This window comes from Magallana gigas, chromosome 4 (genome assembly GCF_963853765.1).
Source record: "Magallana gigas chromosome 4, xbMagGiga1.1, whole genome shotgun sequence".
Lineage (NCBI taxonomy): Eukaryota > Metazoa > Mollusca > Bivalvia > Ostreida > Ostreidae > Magallana > Magallana gigas.
Window position 1 is genome coordinate 3,075,920 of NC_088856.1, and position 26,910 is coordinate 3,102,829.

At 36.3% G+C, this 26,910-nt stretch overlaps 1 protein-coding gene across 3 annotated transcripts; it reads right to left on the reverse strand.

Moving 5' to 3' along the window:
• Positions 1 to 26,910, reverse strand: LOC105317751 (transcription factor GATA-3). 3 transcript variants are annotated; one of them, XM_034449045.2, is made up of 7 exons: positions 26,788 to 26,910; positions 18,285 to 18,656; positions 15,017 to 15,454; positions 13,003 to 13,071; positions 11,839 to 11,984; positions 7,210 to 7,335; positions 1 to 2,033 (listed from the first exon to the last, which is right to left on the reverse strand). In XM_034449045.2, the coding sequence occupies exons 2-7, from the start codon at positions 18,472 to 18,474 to the stop codon at positions 1,587 to 1,589; spliced, it is 1,416 nt and encodes a 471-aa protein (XP_034304936.1). In that variant the 5' UTR covers positions 18,475 to 18,656; positions 26,788 to 26,910; the 3' UTR covers positions 1 to 1,586. The 3 variants fall into 3 exon arrangements, with proteins under 3 accessions (XP_034304936.1, XP_011412780.1, XP_011412781.1); XM_011414478.4 differs by lacking the exon at positions 26,788 to 26,910 and adding an exon at positions 19,041 to 19,209; XM_011414479.4 differs by lacking the exons at positions 13,003 to 13,071; positions 26,788 to 26,910 and adding an exon at positions 19,041 to 19,208.

Below are 26,910 nucleotides of genomic sequence, written 5' to 3' on the forward strand. Positions count from 1 at the left end.
TTTTATTTGGATTTCAACATTTTATTGAATTCTTGAGTTTTTGTATTTATATGTATACAACGTCGTATTACACAGCATATCCATCCTATGTCAAAAAATTCATACAAGTTAGATGAACCTCAACACATATTTTTGTAATGTGGAATGTGTTTTGAATTGCGCGCCTCTGTGACGCAAGCAATCATGGCGCGCGCAACTCACATTCGACCGAACAATATTTTCTACATATATTTTGGATTTCATGTAGATCCGTTTGACTGCATCGCAGCAACATACAGCAGGAAGAGATTAAGATAATTACATTACAATATGCCTAGATACTTGTCTCAATAGCACTCGGCAAGTACTGCAACAGTTAACCTCTTAATTACATTATGTACATCTCCTATTGTTCTATTCTAGCACTCGGGATTTAAATAACTCACACAATTTTGATTTTGTTTTCAAACACCCATTCCTGTACAATGAAGACTAGAAACGCAACATTTCTTTGTGTCATGGATAAAAGATTAAGCATGTTATAAAACTCCTCCAGGATGGAAGAACAAATAAATTAAGTATTTACACAAAATAAAATTTCATCTTATCTAAGATCAGAACATAACACTAAATATTGAATTCAAATAAAAATAATCATATTGAGCAAACAACAAGAAAAAACCATGCTGCGTTTCAAAAAAAAATATCAAGAGATTCATAGTCAAAATTCTTAAGATGGACACCAATGTATTAATAAACAAAAAGTCACTAAATCATAAAAAGCACACCTTTGGCTAATTAGCATCCCCATGTTAATTAGTCTTGATAATTCTTCTATAAAAGTCCGAATATATCTAGTCCTAAGGGGACACCCATTGTTAGTAAAGCACCGACTTAGGTTACAACGACGACAGAAAAACGGCCATTTTCTCACCAACTTTGACAATAGGCTGCTTCGGTTTTTTATCTCTTAAAAGTTCATAAGCACACATACATAACTGTCGGAGCGACAGAGTACGCTCCGCGAGTCTGGCCCCTGCGTTCAAACTCGACCTGCAGGTGGGTAGATTTACCCAAAGCAGTTCCTCCAAGTCACCGCTTTCTGTCATGTTGCTTCTTGGCTTTCGGTTTTATTTCACACCGATAGTTATCGATGAATAGGCTTGTGAAACTTGAAACTTCAAATGTCCCACTCCAGCGTCGCGGTTGTCCGTGACTTATAAATATATCCCTATTAGGGATAGAGTTTTTCGTGACAAACGAGTTTCTTTCTGCAAATGGGACGATCACACGCATCCGTATTACCTTTGCTGTCTGCTTCTTTATTCATGAACGATTATTGCGCATGCGTAGTTCTGGTTCACTTTTCCGTGTTTCGAACCAATTCATGAAATATAGCATCGGGAAGCTTCGGCTGCTCGTCTCTAAGGCGCACTGAACCTGTCAGTCTATATTTAGCACACAAAATGCCAAATAGGCAACAAAATTGTCAACATTTTATCCCTTTTCACACGCCACATCATAGAGTTATAAGTCCTCATTTTTCACAGATTCGCTTCGTATAATCTGTTGACTACTCGTAAAATATGGTCAAAATAAAAAGGTTCTTAGGCCATGGCTCCGATCATATTTGAACCGGAAGAGAGATTGAGACCGGAAGGGAATCCTCCTGCCGTTGTTGTTGAGAGGTTAAGACCGGAAGGGAGTCCAGAGTTGTAGTTACTGGATATACTGGAGAACGATGAGGGCATGGATGACGGGAAGTTGTTGTAGGCGCTGGAGAAGCCGGAATGACCCAGTCCGGTGGAGCCCTGCATGTGTGATGATCCGTGGGTAAAGTAGCTTCCGCCAATGGACGATCCCCCTCCCATGTATGTTGGCATTGGTGCATGCATAGCGTTCAGGTTTGGTGGGAATCCTCCAAAAGGCTTGTCCAAGCTTGGCTTTAATAGGTCGGACATAACCATTCCTTTCTTGTTTTTCTTGCTTTTAGTGGACATTTTCCTGTTCCGGGTCTGAATTCCATCTTTCTTCATTGTAAGCGGGCGGTTAACCTATAAAGATAAAGAGGTAGAAAAAACATTATTACGTGTGGGTCTTTAACACGAGTTAAAAATTGCAACAACAATTAACGCTTTGTGGCATGGTTTGTGTTCTTTGCCAGAGCCAATTGTTAGATCGACTGTGTGTATGAATTATTGGTCTGACATTTTGACAGTTTCTTTTACAATCTTTGGTACGAGACATGGCTTACACTCCTGAGTAACAAACAGAAAACGACATCGAAAACAATCCCAGAAACATTGCGCGATTCTACAACAACTACATTTAAACCACAGGCATTGTTTTCTACAGAAATGGCATCTGAATGAATATCCTCGTGTAAATGATACCTAATCGAAGTGAACTAATTCACACTATATTGACAACTCCTGGACATGGATCAATTTCAATCCCGAGCAAATGTGGAAGTACAGATTTTCACAATTGACTGCCTCCGCCCTAACCTCTTATTTAATTTTCCCATCATTACGTATCTGCCGTTTTACAGACAACCTAACTGTGTACTAGAGTTTGTAATCGTAGGGGACAAAATCCTCATTAGAATATCGGTGTCATCCAGAGGTGCCACAATTTCTCGTCTACAGCCTCTGGTTGACGACTTGGGGATCACGGTCCTGCAACTTTCAGATACATATTCTATTGACGGGGTGTAATAGTCTCTGTCAGGCGCATTTGTCGGAGGGACCTCAACCATTGTCCATAGTTATTAGCCCTACCAAGTCACTAATCGCCGCGTAAACCCCGGTGCACTCACGCGGAAGGATATTTCTATAGGAGTTACGCGGTTGGCTGTTTCGGGGCTTGTTGTTGAGGCTGGTGAGAGCACGGGCTCCCATGTTTCCTTCAGTTAAGGGGCTGCTACTCGATAATTAGCTTTGTCGCTCATCACCTATATTTAGCAGTCATAATCACGCGCGGCCTCCCTGAATTAAGCCGGGTCTGCCGCCATTGGCCTTTGTCAGGACACTAGGTCCATGCTGAGAAAATTGTACCGGTAACAAAAGTGTTTATGACAAAATGAACAGCCTCTGTGGAGGTAGCGAGTTAGTTCTAGCCTAAAAAGAGCAATCGAAAGCCAGCAATTTCTTTTAAAAATGAATATTTGCTATAGTTCCTTGCATTGATGATCTTTTATATTATAGATAAATCGGGGATGTATCAGTGATGAGAGATTAATGTCAGCTAAGCCATTAAGACGAGCCTCTTAATTACGATAAAGTGATATACTTCGCTGAAATCAGAAAGGCCCCGCAGACGTCTACTAGAGTCAAAATGTCACATACCCCAAGATATGTATTAGTTCCACGGGATCAACGAAGGGCCAAGGGAATGCTTAAACTATATGTATAATTGAAATGGAAAACATCAAATACAACAAAAAGTCCAGGACTGAAATAAGCCGATCAGTGCCCTGACCGAGGGCTAAAACAATGCCATTAGATGAGCCTGCTAAAATGATTATGAATAGGTTTTCAATCATAGAAAATTACTTAATCTGTAACGACAAGCAATGAACAAATTTCTCAATTGGTTTCCTAAGGCTAAAAAGGAGATTCCCATGATTTAATGCAGTCCCTGATAGAAGTGGCTGTATCGATGCATGCAGGGAAGGCAGGATAAAGTTGAACAAAATCAGCAGAAATATTTGTCAAATTTCAAATTGGTTGTGACAATTTGAAAACAGAGTCTGAGATTTTCTTTGTCCCGTTGCGCCACGTGATATTCCAAAAAGAGGCGCTTCTGATTCAGCGCCAACTGCCACAAAAATCAAAGCGTGTAATTCTGTGTCAAATCGTTTGTCGCCATTTCTTGTCTAATCTAAGAACCACGGCCGGTGGGCTAACTTTATCTCCGGATCCATCTAACTTTTAAATTTCTTTAACCGTAAAAAGCCATGATTTGTTGTTTGTGGAGTTTTCACTTGATGATAAGAAAATCTTGTTGTTAAAACTTATCGACAAAATCAAAATTGTACTTTTATGAACATTGCATCACGTTAAACAAGCCCTGTCTACCTAAAACCACTGGAGTATGGCTTTTAATTTGAAACTGTTTAAAATAGTAAGAAAAATAAAAGGAACCTTGAACAGGTGCACAGCGACCGATAATCAATCCGATTTTATGCCGATCAGCCAAAAGAACACTCGTTAGATATGCTTTAATTTAACGGTATTGTGGGTTTATAGAAGAAAAACTAATTTCTGTTTTAAAGTGTACGACGAGGTCAGCAATAGAAAAAACTACTCATCAAAATTAATAAACGTTTTAGCAATGAAATTGGAAAAAAAACTGAATAGAAATTGATGTTGTGTCCATAAACACCTAAATAATTTATTTTAAATTCTACAAAAATTATAATGAAAACGCTTGTAGACGCACAATATCAAGGAAATTCCGTGATCTCGTTGTGGTTTTCATGCTTCTAATCAAAGGGCGTGTATCACCGCTCTCAACAAGAAAAGAAGAAGAGAGCATCCGAGTGACAAGCACTCTTCAGTGTGCAGAGTTACAAAAATGACAAAGACGATTAGGAACTCGAGAAGTTGGAAGGAGTTGGGGGAGAGGTAATTCAATCAGGCATGGAAAGATGGCGGCTGTCTCCAAAAAGTCTACTACTCTGTTCGAGTGACTCCCGTGGAAGTCTTTTGATCTATTTTTGTCTTTCTAAAGGTATATTTCCTTACACGCGGTGTGAATGATGAAATTGAAAAGTCCCCCAGCCGAGCTAGGTGGTTATTTCGTAGTATATGATGCTATTACAAGGGTCGAAACGTGTAATTAAATGTTTTTGTCGGTAGGACCTCAGTTTCAATCATAATTCTAATGAATTAACTGGATATGACAACCCCCGGTTGTCGCTGAAATAACTAGAAGGAAAGGTATATCCTTAGTCTGCGGAATCCGTTAAGGCTTCTGTGAAACTTAATAAATCGCCCAGAAAACTTTCTTGTTTTGTGCCAAAAACAAATAACCAATATTAGGTTACACTACCGACCCCGAAATGCATTCCAAACGATCGGTTAAAATACCCGCCCAATTAAACCAGGACAGAAACACAGAACAGGCTGTGCAAGTGTTGTCAGGTTTCTGCAAGTGGGCTAAAGTTTGGTACAGATGATTCAGGGCTAAAACAATATGTGGGAAACAGTAAGAAACAAGACCGGAATCAGACAGAGAAAGAAACCCCGACTGGGAATGACGTCTCACTTCCTGTGGTCAGGAATGGCCACTTGTGGTGAGAGGAGTCGTCGAGGGCCCCACGAGAGCGGGAGAGATTGACACCACTTCTATCCTGACCAATTTAGCATTATAGTACAAAATAAAAACCAAAAATGAAGAAACCAATATAAACCCGAATTACAATCTCCAATACCTTATTGATTTGTTTAATTATTTACACGTACATCATCATCATTGGGCCATGGCGGTAGATACTCGTAATTTGGGTTTGTCTGATAATGAGTATAAAACAGAAGAGAACAGAAATAGACAGACTTAAGTCGTAGTCGAGTCGTAGGAAATCCTGCTCAAACACTACTCTAGGAAGAAATAAAGGTATATACAACTGACTGATTTCTTTAAACAGGGGTGATGTAAATAGCGTTCGATGTTAATTTGCTGGTCCGTGTGTGTTTAAGGTAAATCTGTTTCTTCGTGATTTGTGAAAGTTAATCAATAGAGGTTCTACCGGCGCAGGATGCGGCCGCCCCAATACCGCTTTAATAAACTGCAGTTTATGGAATCAATTATGGGATATAGTTACGTTGTGTTGCTCACAATTAAGACAGCATAATGCTGATTTACATTTTTTACAGGAAAAAAAATAAACGCAGTGTATTGTACTCGGTCAAAACGTGCTTGTTTTCTTCTGTCCTTCAAGGATAACTGCTTCTGCTACAAATTCGATTCGTATACAAAAATTGATAGCTAGTGTACCAGTTATGACCCCTTATTTTTTTTTTCTTTTAAAGATTTAATGCACAGCCTGTATAATTGATGTTTTGTTAAAACCAGTATCATTAAAGTTATGAAACAGTTAAATATCCCAAGATTTGGCCGGGGCTACCATCGCGACACAGCGCTGAAATACGCAGAGAGGGGACCAAAACGTCGATCTATTTTGTCTCCGTTATTAGTTGACAAGAAAATTGGCTAGAAGACCTCTAGGCGAAAAGAGAAGCCTTTTTGTTCATATTTTAATGTTTGGCCCACATAAAAGAATTTATAAATTTTTTACTGAACACGTAAACGAAACAACTCCCCTACGTTACACCAATTTAATCGAACCAACAGACGACAAATGGACTTAACGTCTGCGGGGAAAACTTGGTACTTGGTACCACGGGAACTGAAGAAAGTGTTCTCCACGCCTCGCTGAATTTCATTTGTATTTACTTTCATCTTAATGATATTGAAAAATACTACTTCTAGATAGTGCATTAGGGGCCAAAAAGTGAGGGGATCGTGAAATTAATTCAATATAAATTTATTGTCGACTTCCTTTGCATTCGCGTCAAAAATCAATAAAAAGAATTTTTATTGCCCTCTCGGGGTTGAACTTAATTTCATTAATTTGTTTAAAAATTGATATATTCCATATGCTGACATGTCGGATGTGTACAGATTAAGTTTTGATAATGTTTTCAGAATACCCGAGGCGGTCCAGATTTGTACAACACGTGCTCAACAGGTTCGGGTATGTTTCATGTCAAAAATGTATTAAAACATCAAAAATGTGTCTGCCTTTTCACAACCCTACCCCAGGTCCCGAAAATTTACGACACCCCTTTACGACTGCCGTAAATGAAACTAGATTTTGTTTACATCATTTCGAGAGATACGAATCGCATCCCAAAGGCACTCATATCCACGGGGCCCTCACACGTGAACATTCCAATTGTCTTTTAAAGTTTTCTAAATTCTTGTAAGACATTTAAACAAATGTTTTCACAAGTTTCTGTTTTATTTGTGTTTTTGGACGCCATTGTTTTTCACTTTCCTAGACATTCCTTATAGATAATAAAGGAAAAGGTATTTCTTTGAAGTCAAAAAAATTAAAATAGTTACCGAAGTGTAAGCCATTCTCATCGGATGAAACACTGATAAGTTTCAATTTCTTTTAAAATTATAATTTTTTTTCTAGTAGAAATTATAAAGAAGACTTACGTTATGGAGTTTGTAGTAGAGTCCGCAAGCGTTGCAGACGGGGTCTCCGTTGCCGTTGCGTCGCCACAATGTTGTGGTGTTTGTCCCACAGTTTGCGCAACTTGTTCCTGCTCTTCTGGCAGCAGACTGTAGAAATAAAACAAAGCAATAGTTAGAATGACATTTCTGGCAGCAAACTGTAAAAATAAAGCAATTGTTTAAATGATAAAACAATTTTAAATTCATTCAATCATAAACGTTTTTATTTCCTTGATAATTCCAAAAACAAAACAAAACCAACAATCTATTGATTTATACAAGAAAAATAAAAGGTGTAAATATTTTATATTAATTATCATTGTACATTTGGTGGTTTCATTAATAATTCAAATAGCAAAGAAAGAGACTGAAGTGAAATTAAAATTTCAAAAAGTTTGATTTACTGAGTTGGGTATTAGGATTGACTTAGACAAGGACAAGAAAGTAAACGTTTCTACCCACGAGTTTGGGAGATGTTATCATGCTTTCGCTCGTATCAGTTTGCTTTTACTGAAAGCTTGGCGTGGCGATTATCTATCCACAGTTTATTATTACTGATTAACAATAAAAACAATTTATCTCCCATGTTTACATACAACGATGATTCATGAAAATCGTCAGCATCGATTTATTCACCAGAAAATAACGAGCTGGAAGAATCGAGTTACTGACTGTCGGGAACATCACAGAGACGTAATGGAGATCACCTTCTAACACAAAATGTCTTCCTTCAAGCACATTTTGGTTTTGAAAATTGTCTCAAATTAATAATATTTAATTCTTAATTATTTTTCCCGTGGGTCTTTTTCACCATACCACACAAAAAAGAAACCATTGTGTACAATTTTTAAAGCGGAATATAAGGTGCTGTTAGTCTATAGTTCAGATGTGGAACTTTTGGTGCCTGATTGGGTTCTGAATACTAGCGTGCCGAAACTTGATGCGATACCTAGCGGGGTAGGGCCGATAATAGAAAGGCTAGAGTAACAAGCAACTCTTTGTTTCAAATAGCGAGGCTTTCGTAAGTTTCAAAGGAGCAAACACTATTCATTTCATTCTAATAACAAATTCCCACAGCGATGGGGAATACGCTCAGTGTTGGGTGGGTGACCCTTGCATGTTCATTGTTTACATGATTTTTAAAAAGAAATTTACCTCGAATTTAAATCCAATTTTTAAATGATCGGGTATAAATTAGGTAATGAAGCATTAGACACATCGTCCGTAAAATATTCGAAAAACAGCCACCGTATAATGGATTATATAAATTACATTAAATATTTGTTATGATGATACCGCCTTTTGCAATAATGCGAACACTTGTTCGAGTTTAGCTTGGAATATTATTTACGGCTTTAATAATTGAACTTGAAAATGTAGGCTCCTGTTTCGGATATAACAGGATCGCTTTTCCCTGACATGTGGTATTTACAATGTAAGCAGCGGATAAAACCTTTGAAATTTCAAAGGAATTTTCTAAAATCACGAAGACATATAATTTAGTTTTTATTAATAAAAAAAAAAAATTCGCTGTTTATATGTGAAGAACCTCACAAGAAGTCCGTAAGCTTGTGACGATTCTCTCCAATCTCTATCTCTAACCAATATGGTCTATCTGATTTTCCTTACTGGTGATAGAATTCTATAAATTGTCGACAAGCTTGGTATCAGTCCGGAGTCCCTTCAACAAGAATCTCCCATGCCAGATCCGAGGGAAAGATTCCTGGCACCGATAACAATAGCTTTTGTTTCAAGTCTTAATCTACTGTGTTTTTCAAAATCGCCAAAGTGGTCCATGCTAGTTTAATTACAGTTAAACGGATGAACAACTGTTTTGTTTTGGTCTCCCATTAGGGAGCTAAATGCGATAAATAATATCTATTTTATCTAGATTCATCAATTAACCGGTCACATTCATTGGACATTGAATGCTGGAGTTTGCCGTCCGATACCTTTTTTACCAGAAATCTGATTAGCAATATTCGATGACACAATCAAATGATCCGCGCCGATTTCCCGATAATGTGACGTCACGGCACGTGAAAAGTATTGTTTCGAAATGTGTATGTAATTCGGCAGCTAAATGATAGTCCACGAACCACAGAACTCGCTATCTGAAGTTTTTCATCGAAATCGGAATTTAACTGAGATAAAGCGATAATTCAGTAGTACACGAAAAAGCAGCCCTTATCTGATCTGTTCCTTTGTTCTGAAGTAAATCAGTGGTCTAACAAGAAGCTATTGAAATGTTTATCGGGCCATCATATACCTTTGTCAGAATTAAATACAGTTATAAATGTGTATAAAATAGCTGCAGTGTCTCTCTTCTGTCAAGTGGCATCCACTAAAATAGGGCTAAGATTCCAACCTATTGTTCTAAGGGGGTTTTGTGTGTAATTAGTCAGACCCTTCCAATAAGCCTCTTTAGAGGGCGATTGAGAAGACAGAAGACAATAATATTCGTTTGAACTCTCTCGTGACTCCGGAACATTTACGAATTTTTTCAAAATCATCCTCCATTGTTTTAAATCGGACTTTGTCTCTCCGAGGATCTACGCAGTCAAAACGAATCGAACATGTTATCGATGGGTTTTGTAGATATTTTCAACATACTGTAGAAATTGGCCGTGGAATCGTTTTTAACATCTTCTATCGCCCTGTGAATTTCATTTATCATCGAGAGCTATCTTCTAGCGCGCTCTAAACTGTCAACGACATTTTTATCAAATAAAAACTTTTATCTGAAATTATGCTGTGTATTCCACTATCAAAATTTATGTTTTATCAATTTATATTTCTAGTAAAATTCTGATCTGAATTATTTTAAAATTTATGTACGTAATTTATTAGAATGATTTCAATATTTCTAATACTTTAAATCTTGCTTTTAAAAATACCAGAATTTCTAATTTTTTAAAACTAGAATTCGTGGCGAGTTTGTTTATCATTCATGGATTTCAGAATTGTTGTTAATATAAATGAAAATAAATATAATTCTTATAGCGCTGTTCCACGGAATGACTCCGCATAAGAACATTGTACATCATCTCTCTTTATTCGTTCCATTTCTTTTCACAAATATAAAAGATTTTGGATTTCCTGTTTTCTTTCCCACTCTTGCATTAACAAAATTTTAATTAAATGCAATAAAATCATATTAATATGTCCAGATTTTGTGCTATTAAGGTCCAAGTGTAAACTAAACAGAAGCAATATGTATTTAGTCAAGTCGGCAGGTGCGCGTTGTATTTTTATTATTCTCATGTCAGGGCGCTGCTATTTACCCAATATTTATTTAATAGTTCTAGTTTTTTGCATCGTGCTGGATACAACTTGAGAAGCTCCATCATATGAATTATAATGCATCTGTGTAAAAAGTGTTAATGTTGGCTATGATAAATCATATTGGCGCGTAAGATTAATTTTCCTGACGTTTCAAGGTGCTACCGACCCTTAAAAATGGTACTTGCTCCACAAGAAAAATTATTCTTTATGAGTATTATTTCTTCGCCCCCAGATGATGAAATATGTGCCACGGCAAAGGAAGAGCTGCATTCCAGGCTTTGACAACCTGCTAGAAATCTCTACCCAAACACTGACTATTCCCGCTGGGAGAGAAATTGTTTCAAAATGTCCAGAAACAGTCGGCGTTGAAAATTTTATCTCCAAGAATTCTTAATTATTTTTTTCTTCCTTATTTTATATTCTTTATGCTTGGTGGATAGCGAACACATATTTTTATGAAATTTATTTTTTAAATAAAATTTAGAGACATAAAGTACAGTCTTTCACTCAGGCGTGGTGAAGAGAAAACGGCTTTTGGCGATATTTTGCAAAAACACCATTAATAAAGTTTTTCTTATTGAAATTTTTACCTAAATATATAGCTCCACTTTTTCGCGTACAATAAGGCTAGGTGATATTCAAACCCTAATACGAATATTGCCACAAACCCGGGGTATAAATCAACTCGCCCGACAGCTTTTAAATGCCTTTTTTATTTGTCAAATTCTTGCTCCTCGGCAAAATTACAGTCAATTAATATCATTAAAAATTCTCAACCATGACAGTTGCTCTATTTTGAAATGGTTTTGACTTTTTTTGAATGAATCATATCAATATTTTCTTTTTAAACAGAGGAACATTTAGACGTGCATTATGAGTTTTTGGCCTCTACAAATCGGCTTGCTCGATTCTCTCCGTTATTTACATGAAAGCAATAGCGGAATAAATCAGAGGGAATAATTCTGATTAAAGAAGAAGCAACATCAGCTGCGTTTAAGCGTTTGCCTGGAACTATCACCAGAGATTATCGCTAGAGGCGGTTTCTAATGCTTTATATATATTCTGCGTATGAATATGGGGGATTTTCACTATCGTTTCTATCTGCGATCAGGCCGCGATAAGTCCGCCCTCTGAAGCAACGATTAAAAGGTTATATCAAAAGCCTAAACAGAATATCCCTATCAATACCACTCAATGCACATCCGATAAACATAAATTATCCTTTAGCAAAAGTTTACACTGTGGGCTTTTTCTGTTTCTTGCACGATAACCTTTTCGGTGGGAGAAATAGGCAGAGGGGTTAGGAGATGATATAATTGTACTCACCAGTCGCCGCTTGGGTTTAATGAGGGGTCGATTCTGTCCGTTCATTTTGTGGTACAGACCGCAGGCATTGCACAAATAGTGGCCGGTCCCATCCCTCCTCCACAGAGGGGTGGAGGTAGCCCCACAGTTGACGCACTCCCGGCCCTCTGTCAAATAAAAACAGGTGCGTGAGTAACAGGAAAACCGCACTCACACTCAGACCAACACACTGACAACCAACTCAATTAGAATAAATAAAAATACACCGGGCTATATTTATCCCGCATGGTCATGGAGTTGACTATTAGTACACAAGAAAAAAAAAGTATAAATATGCTAAGTGGCGAATTAATGTATTAATTTGATTACTATATAAGTAGCTCCAGCCCTCAATTACACTTCTCGACGAAAGCTTTTCTGGCGGTGGCAACGGAAGAAAGGTATTCTTTCGGAGGGTTAGACAAAAATTTTCGTTAGAATATCAGACGAATGTCGCCAAGCATACTTGACTTGTAACCTATTATTATTATTTTTTGAAACAAGCTGAGTATCGTTAACAGTTTTATAATCCATATTTCTTTTTACACAGCATTCGGGGAGTAAATAGCTGTATATACGTACTTATTTTTATTTCGTTAACTTTTTCTTTGAGTGAACTCTCTGGGGCCCTCCCCCCATTAGTTCGGCAGGGTGCGGCGACACGATTCGCCCCACCCAGGGGCTGACATAACCCCGAGCCTTACAAAATATGATTACATTTTAGACTTAATCCGTAAAAACAATGTGTAGGGTAATCCCCAAATCGTCCCTAATTATGGAGTTTTTTATTTACCTATCGGAATAAATAAGATTAGCTTTAGGACGGGGGTGTGTTGTGTAATCGCCATTCAGCTCACCCTCGCTATAATGGGCAGCAAATCCCTGACGCGACCTATCTTTTTAGTGGAGCTTACATACCAGCTGGAATTTTTCTGTAGCCCTACCTGGGAGTAAATCACTACCTCACTGAGTTAATTGATGTTTCCAAAAATAATTGGGTTGGATTAGTAGATGTAAAAATAAAAACAAATCGAATGACTGTTTATTTTTTTTTTTGGTTGTAATTGGCGTTCATTCTATTTTTTTCGCTTTCTCTCTCTCTGTTTCTCTGTCTCCATTGATTGAAGTTTGAAGTAGTGTTCTAACCTTGAGTATTTTGGCGCACACTGCCGGGGAAAACCATGGAAATCAGCTCACTAGTTCGCCCTCCCAGTCCTAAAAATTTCAGATTTCCAAATTTAGATTCAGGTTTTTTTTTTCTGAGTCCACTACCCCTCTCACCGCCGCTCCCGATAATCAAAAAACCAGTGATACTTGATCAGTAAAACTAAAGCGTCAACAATCAGTGCTATGTTTCTCTACACCCGTATCCCCTACCAAAAAACCTCTAAATTTTTAAAAGTCTTGTTGTGAGCTCTGTTACAACATACGAACATCAGTTTGTGATTCTGACCAGGGTTAGTTAGACCTATCGTTTATACAGTCAGTCTTTTCTCCCTGTGTTTTGAATGCGAACACTTTATTCAAATTTATTGAGCAAAGGGACTCAAATTACGCTCATACATTATGCTTTACAATGGCCTGTTCCTCGCGGACTTCAAGCTTATTAGAATAAAAATCTATAAATTTTTCTACGGATTTTTTCATTTCAAAAAGCGTCATATTTCAAAAAAAAATAAAAGTGAACAAGTCTCCAATCCATTATTAACGAGAATGTTAAAACCAATTCTCTCTCCCCCTTTCTCTCTCTCTCCTTCTCTTTCTATCTCTCTCAAACCACTGGGAAACCACTTGATCTGCAACGCTGTTCCTCCTTAATTTTATTTTCACGATTTGTTAATCGTTTTATTTATCCAACTGGATGAGGGAGAAATCTGAGAAAACAAATTGTTTTCACACGGCTATTATATAAAGATAGAAAAAATCGAAAAGCTTGAAAAAAGTCTAGTAAGAATTGTAAAAAAAAAATATTTATTTATTTGATGAGCTATTTCTGTGTTTAATTTTGGTAATATTACAGCTAACTTAAACCACCTAGATCTGCATTTTATTTCAGACAATAAAAAGCTTTCATTCGGATTTATGGAAATGTCGTAGTCCATGCACTCCAAACAATTAAGAGCGTGAGTGAGGGGGGAACAGCCAGCCAGCAAACCGCGAACCCCTCTCTTCTGTGCCCGTTTCCCGACCTGTTTCCGCTATTTGCGGATATAGTAAGTGGGTCAGTCAAAATTTAAACATTTATTTGAAATTTCTACTCATTTGAGGAAGCTTAAAAAGGTTTTTATTTTCTTGAGTATTATTTAGACAGGGAACAATTTTCTCATGTCTTTTTCCCCTCTCTTTTCTTTGTTTTTTCCACTGTTCTTCAGTTTATTTTGCAATTTGATATTTTCTGTTCCTATTCACAATTTTTATAACCAGTAAACAATATGGTATATCATAAAGCGATAATTTTAATAGTTACAATTGTTTTATTAAAGTGATCTTTAAGAGAGAAAATTATCATTAAACTGCAAGCATTACGGGCACTTGACAATGCCGGAAAAAGGTTCAACCATAGATGAGGATGATAAGGAGCCTATGACGCGAGGCGGCCCATAATGCTTAAGTCTCGGGCACCAATAGAAACCATCTACAGAAACGTATCAACTACTGAATAAGAGCATCTTAAGTCACAAAGCCCCAGTCCCCTTTCCTAGCGATTTACAGAGTTACGATAGCATTGGAATTTGATGTGGCTGAAATACAATAGAATTTTGGGGCAAGGTCTGGATAACTTCAAGGTTACGGTCGAAGCATTCGACATTTTCGGAAAATTTTTAGGTTTCGTGGAACACAACAAAGTTAATTGATATATTTCCTGTTGTTTAAATACATCTTGCATTTCGAGTATTAAAAGAGCTGGACAACTTGTAAACAGTTAGCCTTGTATTTTTCCGTTCATTGTACTTAAAATGTTTACTTTTCACAATATGTTCATCCGGGGCCCTTTCCTGACGTCATTGTAATTCGGCATTCTTAAGTACTGCATTAATTTCCACGAGGATATAATAGACCCTTAAAATCTCTTTTTATTTTGTCCGAGTTAATTTTTGTAAGTATTAGTGCACACACTGCAGATCACACTCAATTAATAAATAAACAAACTTTTAATTACCTGCACTTGAGCGGGCCTTTGTCCTGGGTCGTGACAGGGCTGACGTCGCCTTGAATACGCTGGCTGCCGGGTGGAAACTATGGTAGTCCGACGTATACGACGGATACGTGGGAATGGGGTGGGCAGTTGAATGGGAGCTGGAGATGAAGGAAGAGATGCCGTTTTCCTGGGAGTCCGAGGGTTTGGGGGGCTTGCTGTCTGGGGTGTATTCTGTGGAAGATGTTGTCTCAGGGGTGGATCCGTCTTTCGGGGGAGTGGGAGGGAAGTTAAAGGAGCTGGAGGTAGGGGGGTGCACGGAGAGGGGAGCCGTGGGACTCTGGTGCTTGGTGTTGTATGGGCTCATACTGGGCCACCCGGAATGGGCGTGAATGGGCTTCTCTGCTGCGACGAACGGGTGAAGGGCCGCTGGGAAATACGGCCTGCAGTTGCTGCCAGGAACTGTAAAATCGAGAGAGAAAAAACATTATAGGAAAAATCAAAACTGAATCGTTTTACAGAATATCAATTTCGCCAGTTTTCCCCCATTTAATGTATATGATTATTAATTACCCCCCATGTATATGAACCACTACGACTTGCAGAAAATTTCCGTTAGTTGGTAATTAATTGTTCTGGTCGTGTTCTACCGTCCTGCCGAGAGAGAGCGGAGCAAGCGCCCGACGTGGAAAATTAACTACAATCAATAACTATTGTGTTTAGGGTAGCTTTCAAAGCAACTCCGTGATAATTAATACAACCCTATTTTGGATTATAGATTTCTATAGTTTTTCTATAGGTTTAACAAACTTTTATTATTTAACAGAAGGATGTCAATCTACATTACGGGCTAAATCTGCATTAAAATCACAAGAAAACGAGGTGATGAATGCGAAAAGAAAAAAGTTGTTTTTTGAATTTAGATTCCAGATAAATTGAGATCTAGATATCCCACGCTCCCGGCGCTGTATCAGGGGTTTCTACAGAGTCGTGTACAGTTCACTGGAACCTAATTTGAGAATGTAGTAGAAAAGCACTTTTAGATTTGGTTTCCTTGTAAAAATTCCATGTTGTAAATTAGAACAAATTGTCTTCCGATTAAATTAACAAGCGCGTAATTATTTACAGAAGCGCTCTGGTCCGGGAAAATGTAATTTTATACCGAGACTTTGAGGATTTACGTTTTGTAAGTCTTGTAAAGAGGGATTGGGGAGAGGGCTGGAGGGGTGCGACTAATTGACCGGTGGGGAGTCGAATGACAGGAGAGGGACAGGGATTAGACCTCATCAAGATCTCTGTGGGGAACACTTGCCTACTGCATACTCGTTTACAATCCTATAATACTGAAGCCGATCTGGTAAATGTAAAGAAGCTGACATTGAAAACATCTGGAAGTCGGGCCGCGGACCTGTTGCATTTGACGGTTTATTTTCAAATAAATATAGCGTTAATGTGGGAAATGGGCATTTAATAGTCATCATCTGAAGGAGTTGAACCTCACGTTTCTAAAACAACTGAAGTAAATATTTTGTCTAGAATTTCATTTTGTCCGGATTGATTACGGGGAGAAACAATTACTTTAGTTGACTCTTGTTCATTTTACTACTGATGGTCTTCAAGACGCCAGTTCTAATATTCCTTGAAATGGCTCTGCATGGGAAAGCAAAACTAACGATAATAAAATTGTTCTAGAGTGTCGAAGATGCTTGAAGTTGAAGGCGTATTCAACACCAGTGTCATTCCCAATTACCACGTACCAATAAAGTTAGAGTAGTTTAACACTATGTAATACAGTTTCCTCATCTTTAAAGAGATTCAGATTTGGTTTTTTTATCACGTAGTAATAATGCTGAACATATTTCTTCGAATAGATTAGCTTGGAATATAATGCTGGTTTTCTTATCAATGTTTGGAAAATCTAACTCTCCGATAATCAGGATAGATAGAATTATCTAGATTATCTACCGGGGTTTTTATTTTCTCACGTTGAGAGGAGCAAGGCTTGAGATGTTTTTCAAACCTCTGAATTTTTGCCAACTCAAAACAATTCGGCTATGTTCGGATTTTTAAATTTAAGAAAAAAAAGAAAACTGAAGTTTTAAAACTCAGAATTTCCTAATTAGAAATTGAATGAATAGACGTGGGAATTTGATATCTGTGTAAAATAACAGTTTTCACTTTGCGGTGGTTATATATACATATATATGCCAATTTATCAGAATAATAACACATTAGACAGGATAGAGGAGGATATTATAGATTTAAATTTCATATTACAGCCTCGATGGACGACTCAGCGTCGCCTGGCCATAAATTCGGGAAATACCTCCCGGCCGACAGAAAGCGCGGTGTCAGAACTCGGCTAGAAAAAGTGAAAATAACGGCAAGTACTTGTGAAAATTTGAAAGCTGTGTCGATTTAATTTTAAAATTCCGAATGTCCTTAACCGGCTCCAATTCAGGCTGTTTATTGTTTTAAAAGTGATGTATAAAATAAGCTGGGGCTTCTGTATGGATAAGTATGGGACAATTTCCGACGGATAAAGTGCCCAGAGAAATAAGAAAACTGACACACTTAGGGACCGACACATGTTGTTGGGGTGAGGATCTGTATCGATGATATATAATCCACTTAATAAAGTCAAAATGAAAACCGAGTTAAATTGGAGCCACATGTTTTTCATCATCAAACATAGGGAAATCGACACGGGTGTTCATTACATGTTTGTATCCATATCGATATGGGCTAGAAATTTAATCTTATTGCCGGGATAAAAATAAGAGGCTAAATTAGTCGTCTTGGCTTACTACTTAATAGTTCGGGGTATTAGCGAAAAGTGAAGACACAAAATCTATTTCATTAGACAAGAAAAATAAATGTTTGTGTATAGAGGAATTTGTTCAGAGGAGCATGGCTAATTTCCATTCACTTGGACGTCAACCAGACCAGACTTACTAACGTGAATTTAAAACTAGAGTACCCCGGCAATCCGGCCGAAATCTGGCAGAGCATAAACCTAATATTATTGTTATATATTTGTTGTGAACACTGAGCCGTCCTAAACAGCTGGCAATTAGTCTACTTGTCCTTATTCATCTTTGGATTTCAAGATATTTATTTTTCCAAATACATTTAAACATTTGCAAATTCCTTTTTAAATATTTTTTTAAACCATACATTTTTTTAAATACATTGTCTTAATAATAATGTACTAAAATGAATATCTTTTTCTCTAAATAAAAAAAAATAGAAATATTTTATATATTTTTGAATGTAGAATTGGGGTACCTACCATGACTAGATCGGTAGTTGTGCATTGCGCGTGCTGCTTGGTTGTAATATCCATTCATCCCTGCGTTGGACTCCAGGAAATGCGGGGGGAACATGTCCCCCACGTCCTCAGAAGGGAGCATCCCCACGGACTCATAGGCGTTCCTGGGGGCCTCGGTGCGGAGCCAGGCGTGTTGCTGTTCTGTTTCCATTTTATTTTAGGTCCAGAAGAAAGAAATCAAGTTTTTTATTTTCTTTTTTATTCTAAGTCCAAATTCCTTCTTTGTTAAATCCAATATAGGAGTACCAAACTATAGTTATATGGTTTTTACAGTTTGTTATAAGGCTGTAAAATATTTCACAAAATTCTGAATTTTCACACTTGTTCTTTTGTCTGAAAGAAAAATAAAATAAAGAAAATAAATAAACAGACTAAGAACAGATTAATTCAAATGCACAAAAAATTAAGAACAATGTATTATGAATTATCATATAGAATTATAATTTAAATTTGCATCTTCAAAATTAAGAAATTTAGAATCAGATATAGAAATTGACAGTTACTGTTAAGGAGTTAAATACTGCCTTGCTTTAACAGTATCTGATTAAATATTTAACTGATGAAGATAAGACTCAATGTCCAAGAGATGAAGTCTCCTTATCTCAAACAATCCGCTTAGAGATCACGTGCTTTACAAACTTGTTTCACTAAACCCTCAAATTGAGAGTAGACCAAATTCACGGCGCTCAAGCACCCAGCACATAAAACTAAACTTACTATCCAAAAGCTTCCCAAATGCATGCTGCAGAATCGCACAGGTTTACCACACACACAAAATGTTGGAAGTATTCTAATCTTATGTTTTTATCCGACCAGTTAGAGAGAATACTTCGATATGCTGATAGGTTTGCTTGCTTGTTTCATGTATACGAATTCACTCAGTTTTTCTATTTTTTGTCGGCGCCTTATGGTTACATATTCATTGTACGCTGGCGAGACGAGGCTTAGAGAGCCAATCAGATTTGTTGAGTAATTAAACCCCGCCCCCTGAAGCCATTCTATTTACAAATTATATCAATCAGTTTATCCATCCGTAACACTATGAGGGTGTGAATAACCGCGAGGGGCGTGGCTTGATATTCAGTATTCCGCCTCCAGAAACAATTCTCCAATGAGATGATTGGATATTTGCCTCAGAGAAAAATTGAGCGTGTGTGATATAATTTGAGGATAATCAAATACTTTGAGCGTAATTTTGGTAAATTTGAAACACACGTTTTAATCTTTTAAATACAAAAATACACCAATTTGTAGATGAAATTTATCTCAAGATGAACAAGATATTATTAAAGAATTAAATATTGGTTTATATTCATATGTAAAAATTTACGAACAATACCAGGACAAAACTTTAAAAATAAATATATGCATATCTGAAAATAGAGAGATTTAAAAGAACAATAAAAGTATGAAAGTCTCTTGTTTTAAATTCTATGAACTCACGAAAAAAAAAGAATTTTTGTTTTAGTTTTCTCCCGAGTTTCTCGTCATGAGATAAGTGTTATATCTTGGTTTACATGGTAAATAGGTGAAAATGGGAATCAGATAAAAGCATTCGCATACAACCAATTACCACGAGAGGTACACACCATTCCTTTATCAACCGATTCCAAAGACCAAGATCTGTGATAGAACTGTTTCTTATTTACCGGCCTTGATATGATCGGCCAACTTCATTCCGGGGAAAATGCTGATGCTTTCCGATTAACCTGTGGAACCGATCGGACGAGAAATAAGGCTGATATCGGGGGAGTTTTTGTCGATATCTATTAGAAGGGCATTAACTACAAGTAGATATTGTGAGATATTTGGAAAATATCAACTCATAATCAAGACCTGTTAGCGGCGACTCGTGCCAGCGCTTTAGCGAGAAAAGCCGGTATTTACGAATGCAAATAAATAAAATCTCCGCGGATTGTTTCATGCGTATTAGAGGGTGTTGTTTTCTGGATATTTCTCTGGGAAGCACCTAAAAGGCCAAGGGAATACTTAAAAACGAAAATACATCAGTTCTGTGTAACATCTTGTAAATCCTAAGATATTTTTCTTAATGATATTATCATGCATTTATCGAGAAAAAAGGGATTAAACGGAAATCTAGAAAATGCACTTACTTCACAGAGTACGCACATTGTAAATATTTTCCCCATTGATAATATTTAAGGATAATATTTCACCAAACCCAAGTACAAAAGAAAGTATATTCAATAAAAAAAAACCTCTCTACTTCGAAACAATCATCTTCCCAAATTAATTACGTGTTTTAATTTGTATTTTATTTGTAACTTTTTTGCTGTCACAGTTTTTGTATTTCCTACATCAAAACACCAATATTATTAATCCAACATCATTATGAAATTCCCAGTCTGATTGTAACATCAACTGTGTTATCAACGAAAAGATAAGTAGTATGAAAAAATATATTCATGAAGATAATATTTTTTAATTACTCATCAATAAATTTATTACCTCAATATATTTTTTTTAAAAATAGAAGAAGAAAAAAACTGAAAGAAAGAAAGAAAAATGAAGCGTGTAATCTATTTTGATATAATTCTCAAACCATTCAATTTTTTTTTCGTTTACAGATTAGCGTTATTTTGCGGTCTTGCTGATTTCTGCCAAACGAATCAAAAAATTGACAGGTCATGCCTGGCCCCTGATTCTGCGAGTTTGGAGACACCGGGCTGATGGCTGATGACCGTGTAAGTGACGTTGACAGAACAAGTTCTAGCCCCCGAGAACCTGCCGTCCCGCGATGACGTGCTTCTCGAGGGCTCTGAAGTGTTAGAAGAGTTTTTCAATTTTCTCGGACACCTGTTTCTGAGAGTGGGACAAGATTCCCGTGGTTGATAAGTCGATCTTGATCTCTTCATGTTTTTACTATTTTTTGGGTATCTGATTTTTTAAACACTTCTGTAGGTTGTACTTTTCATGCCAGTTTCTAGAAATGTCAAAAATATAGCAACATTCCGTACCTTTAAACAAAGCAACATTTTTGTAAAATTATTTTTAAAAGTCATTTTAAATGTGTGTCAAAAATATGGGAACACTTTGTAACTTTATAACAAACCAACTACATTGTTTATTAATATTTTTAGATGTCGACTTTATATGTTATTCTTTTTTAAATTTCACATGTTAAAAAAATGAAATAAAAATAATCTATGCTTAAAAAGTCAAGAATTATATATCTTCCTATTGATGAAGTTTGATTATCACATAAGGAGAGGATAAACATAGGCTATGCCTGTTGTCCAATCCTATTGAATTTATTCAATAAAATTTGTTTAAACTAAATTATCACATTTCTACATATGATTTAATCCATTGATTTAATAGTACTATGAATACATAATTTTAACAGCTACCATACAAAGAAGCTCGCAAGTTCATCCCTCGAATTACTAGGACAAAGTGTAGCAAACATATTAAATGTTCTAGTATTTGTTTGAGACATATCAAATCTTCATAAGTTATTTTTTTTTTCAAATGAAGTTTCTTTTACAGTCTTTACTTTTGTTCTGTATTATAAATCAAATACGTGAGGCATGTTTAATTAGCTGCAAACTTTCCTCTGGTATTTTTAACACTTTTTTGTTCTTCAAGTCTTTAATTTTTTGGAATTAAAAGTCTTATCAAAAAACTAGAACATTTTTATGACCACCAGATTGGTCAGTTTTCCTTTGAAATGAGGCCAGTCTCATGCGGTTTAAACATTTTTCAAGCTGGGCCCGGGCTTGGGGCGTTAAATAAAGACATAAGGAAGCGAGATCAAAATTGTCTAATCTCACTGACTTTATTAAAACACGTGTAAAATGCATGTTGTACAATGACCCGACCTGTCCAACATTTTAATCAACCTTAATCAAGATATAGTTAGTCTTTGATCGCGCACAGCTAAAAATGGCCCCTGGTCGTTGTACAAAGTAGTTGTCACCGAAAACTATTTGAACAATTCGGATTTTGATGGAATCATCATGATAACCCTGGACACAAAGTCCTGTTTTCAAGTAATATGAAATAATCGTAGCATAACCCCCACTACGCAGAAAGTTCTTTGAAATGAAAGGGGGGGGGGGGTCTGCGGACTTCAGCCATTGGTCGACGAGGCCGCCTCGTCATTAAGAAGTTCCGTCCGTGAAATATTTCCCTGTGAGTCTTTTTTTCCAATTATCACAAGTTTGGTGAAAAAATTGTCTACACCGTTCGTGTGAAGTGTGCCGGGGTGTGGCGAATTGTGGTGGGGCCGTAATTACTGCATGATTATCTTATCACCTCCAATAATTAGGCGCGAAAACGACATGCCCCCTCCCCTACAGTTGCAAAGGATGATATATGTTTTTCCTTTAGAATATATAAGGAAAACAGCGTGAGTGAATGATTAATTTTATTTCTCCAAGAGCTATTACGAACACATTGTACATGTATTTACTGAATTTATGAATTGCACAATAATCATTATACAGTTCTGAATTTTGTGAAAAGGTAAAAAAAAATTGGCAGAAAAATGTTACTATAACACAGATCTCTCTATCGTATTCATTTATAATATTGAATGAGATAGACTAGTAGATTATACAAACTGACAAAAATGTGCAACATTTGACGATACATCTTCGGACATTTTTTTTGTTTTGATGGAAATCAAATTTACAGCGAAAAGACGACTTTTATTATTTTTACTGGGTGACTATTTTATATATTTTTTGTTATAAAAATATCATGGTTTCTTTAAATATTTTACATTTGAATATATAATCACAATCTTGATATATAGGGTCAAAATTCTGACTGTCTCGGTTGAGCCACCCTCCCCCCCCCCCCCCCCCCTGTGTGAGCTGGGTGATCCCTCTCCCCTTAACATTAGTGTCGGCGCGATAATTAGCGCGGTAGCTAAGTGGTCCACCAACTCCACTACACGTGGTTTTGGTGTCAAACTGAAGCACGACCCCAAGGTTTTTATCCCATTCCAAATGTCTACAGGAAAATACAATTACGTACTAATTAAAGGAAGATGCAGACTTATACATGTCATCAGAAATCATCTATTCAATTTTTTCAATTCAGTTTATTCGCTCACACCATGGAATGGTACATGAGGTCAATCATTATATACAGTTCAAAAGTCAGAGGTACATTGTATAAATGAATAGATAAGTAGTAGATAAATAGTAAATAAGCATAAATATACAATGAAGATAGAAAAAAGTATAATAATGGACAGACTATTATATCAGACTGTATATTTTGTTAATAAAATAACATAATTTTTTCAGGTTTGTAGCATTAGAACAAGACATAAGTTCACAAAACTTAATAGTATTTGGCGCTGACCAGTATTTATGTCTAAATGTCAATAGTTCTACAGAAACACAAGAATGGTTCAAGATTTTAGATTTTTGATGGTCACGATTTAAACATTAGAAAAACGGAAACCTTAAACATTGCACTAACACATTATCAGAATGATAGAAAATGGATGTCCCATGCTATGCACGCATCGGCATTTGAAGTCATTTAATTTATGAAATGCATTGTTGATTGATGATTGAATATTTAAAAATAGAAATACGTGTACAATGTATCATCTCATCAATATCAACACTAATATAAAGGTAATCGTGAATTTATAACATACGCTATGCAATTATCTGAATATGAAGTTCGTGTCATGAATTGTAAAATCCCATTCCAGTGTAAATGAATCATTAAGATACAAACAATACCAAATTAAAGTATTATTTAAACAGATACATGCTACACATTGGAAAATTGTCATTTGCTCTATTATTCGAAATGGGAAAGTTTTGAGGGAATTGAAAAATAATTTCGGGTAGCATGTTATTGAAAAAAAGGCCATGAAATATGTAATATCTTTACTACAAATAATATGTAATGTACACTAAAGTAAAAAATAATAAATAAATGATAACAATGACACGAGACAGCACTGTTCATATTAGAGAAAAAGGAGTAGTTTACTTAAATATTTATGTAAAGAGAAATTCAAAATATATCATTAAAATTGATTATGGACAGAAGGGGGGAAAATGGATATAATATAGTGCATTTATATATGATATAAAATGATAACGAACAGAAATTAGGAGAACTAGATAGAAAATCGCATAAAATGTATCGCCATTTCAACATGGAATTCTCCTATCAGCTAAACTTCTGAGAATTTCTTTGTCACAGGAACATTTTAAATTTAGTTTTTCGTTTGATACCATGAGATGAATTTCTTCTATCTGATTTTGTTGTGATATGATTCTTTCATGTTCTTGTATCTTCATGTTTCATCATGTCAGATTTGTTAAAATATATTTGTCATTTGGCGTAATTTTAGATAAAATAACACGAATCGATGATAGATATGAAAAAGAATTGAATTATTCAGTATTTTAATGCATATATTTTTTATCTTTAAAATACGCACTTTTACCTTGTTTTAATCAATTTATCATACACGAGTTTTAACATTAACTTCTCATGTATCTGTCCTGAAAAACAAGGTTTCGAAACTTTCTCACCAAATATTTTATACAAATACTGAAGTAGCTTCAAGCTCCCGTGGATTTTTGTTTAAACATGCACTACTTGTCATGTATTTGTTAGCCGCACGTCTGTTTATATGTTAGCCAATCTCTTGTAATGGGATTAATGTAATAAGCTGGATTCTGAGCCTGACATTTCGCTCTACGGTCAGAATCTCCCACAAAAGCAAATAAATATCACGTCATGAGCTCAAGCGTTGAAACGACGCAGATTAGTGTCGCTGCAGGCGCTTCGATGGTGGCAGATCGCCGAACTGTTTCGCTTTTTTGCTTTTTGCTTTTTCCTTATTTCTATTCGAATTCTTAGTTTTCATTCGAATTTCTGGTCTTTTATCATAAGATTTTATGAATTTGAAATTTAAAGTCTGTGTTAACCATTAACTGAAATGTAAATAATATTTAAAGGATTGTTTGTAACGTATTTTCATGAATAAAACCCCCAGCATATCAACAGAATGACATCACTATACGCTGAGTAATTAACAGTGTATCAATCGTCTAAATTTCAATCATTTTTTAATGATGGCAACAATCGCCCCTTCCTTGAACGAAACAAGAAACAGTTCTCTCTTTTTAATATTTTTGGAAAAATAAATCGACAAAATACTTATTGCCTCCAATTCAAATGACATGTATTTCATGATAACGCACGGGATCGGAACTGCTACTACATAAAATGATAAAAAACAGGAAAATGGCAGAAAAAGGCCGCCTGGAGCTTCTTTGTGTATTTCCTGTGCATATTGGAGATAAGGTGAAGAGGGAAGACCTAAAAGATGAGCACCAGACTGATAGTATTTCCTTGTGCTTTAAATGATTTAATTCTCTGCAAAAAAAACAATGCCAGCATTTAATGAGTTACGAGCAGCCAGGGGTATATGGAGTTCAGCTCTTCTTTTTTTCCATTGAAATAGTGCGATTACTTGGTCATAAGAATGAAATGTCGTGTCAAAAAACTTGCTTCATATCTATATTGCATATACTTGTTTTCTGCATTTTATTGAATCACACGATATCTGCTTACCAGTCAAGCTGAAGTTTCAAAGTTGTGTTTTTACCATTCTTTAAATAAATCAAAATTATTAAAATTTTCTTCATTTAACATCATTCACCTAATTATGAGAGAGAGAGAGAGAGCGAGAGAGAGAGAGTATCTGATTATTTACTTCTATAAGAATATCAGACAATAGTCGGAGTCTGTGGTGGCACGATGGGGTCAGAGGGGTTAGTCCGGACCCACTCGATCTATGTCCCCTGTCCCGCTAATAAAACTTGACCCTGGACTCCTTCATCATCTGTAACGGACTGGACTGCTCTCACTGGCGCGAAAGTGGTTGAGGGAGATATCATTTACAAATAATTACAAGTTTGATTAGCGCGTCTCTATGACACGTTTCTTTTCATGCAGTGACATACTATCCCTGGACCCCCTGGTGTCCATATGGGAAGGGGATGGCGCTCAGAGGGGGTGATTCCGGGCCGGGGATTAGGGAGGATGCACGTGGCGAGGATTCAATAATGACAGTTTTATTGCGATTTCATGACTATTTTCGCACCGCTTTACGGTATTTTCATGTTTGAGCAGTGTCTGAGGTTCAAAGTGAATTATGGATGACCAAGACAAATTAGTTTTGACAGAACTGTTTACCGTTATTCATGAAATTCAAATAAATGCTTACGTACAGAACTTAAAAAGGGGGTTTCTTACAGATATTGAAATACAGATCTCTAAATTCAAAAGCCATGGTTATATCTCATAAACTTAGTCACTTTTACAATTCATTTAGATTTTTTTTAAATGACCACAACTTTTAGAGAGCTTCCGGTGAATTACAGTAATTCTAATGCTGATAAATACTTTAAAGTAGACAATATTAAAATATTATTAAAGGAAATCAACTTACGGTTTATAACGGCAAAGTGTTTCCGGTGATCAGAAAAGAAATGTTTAAATAAAATCCATTAAATTATTTTTCATCTTGATATCAGACATTCAGTGAAATGTAGCGACAAGCACCGGGTTTGCG

Excerpts from the sequence above, each read along its gene's own strand:
- LOC105317751 (XM_034449045.2), bottom strand. The coding sequence starts at position 18,474 with ATGGAAACAGAACAGCAACACGCCTGGCTCCGCACCGAGGCCCCCAGG. Across the intron at positions 7,336-11,838 it reads TTAAACCCAAGCGGCGACTG|TCTGCTGCCAGAAGAGCAGG; the intron begins GTGAGTACAATT and ends TTATTTCTACAG. Across the intron at positions 2,034-7,209 it reads TCTACTACAAACTCCATAAC|GTTAACCGCCCGCTTACAAT; the intron begins GTAAGTCTTCTT and ends TTATCTTTATAG.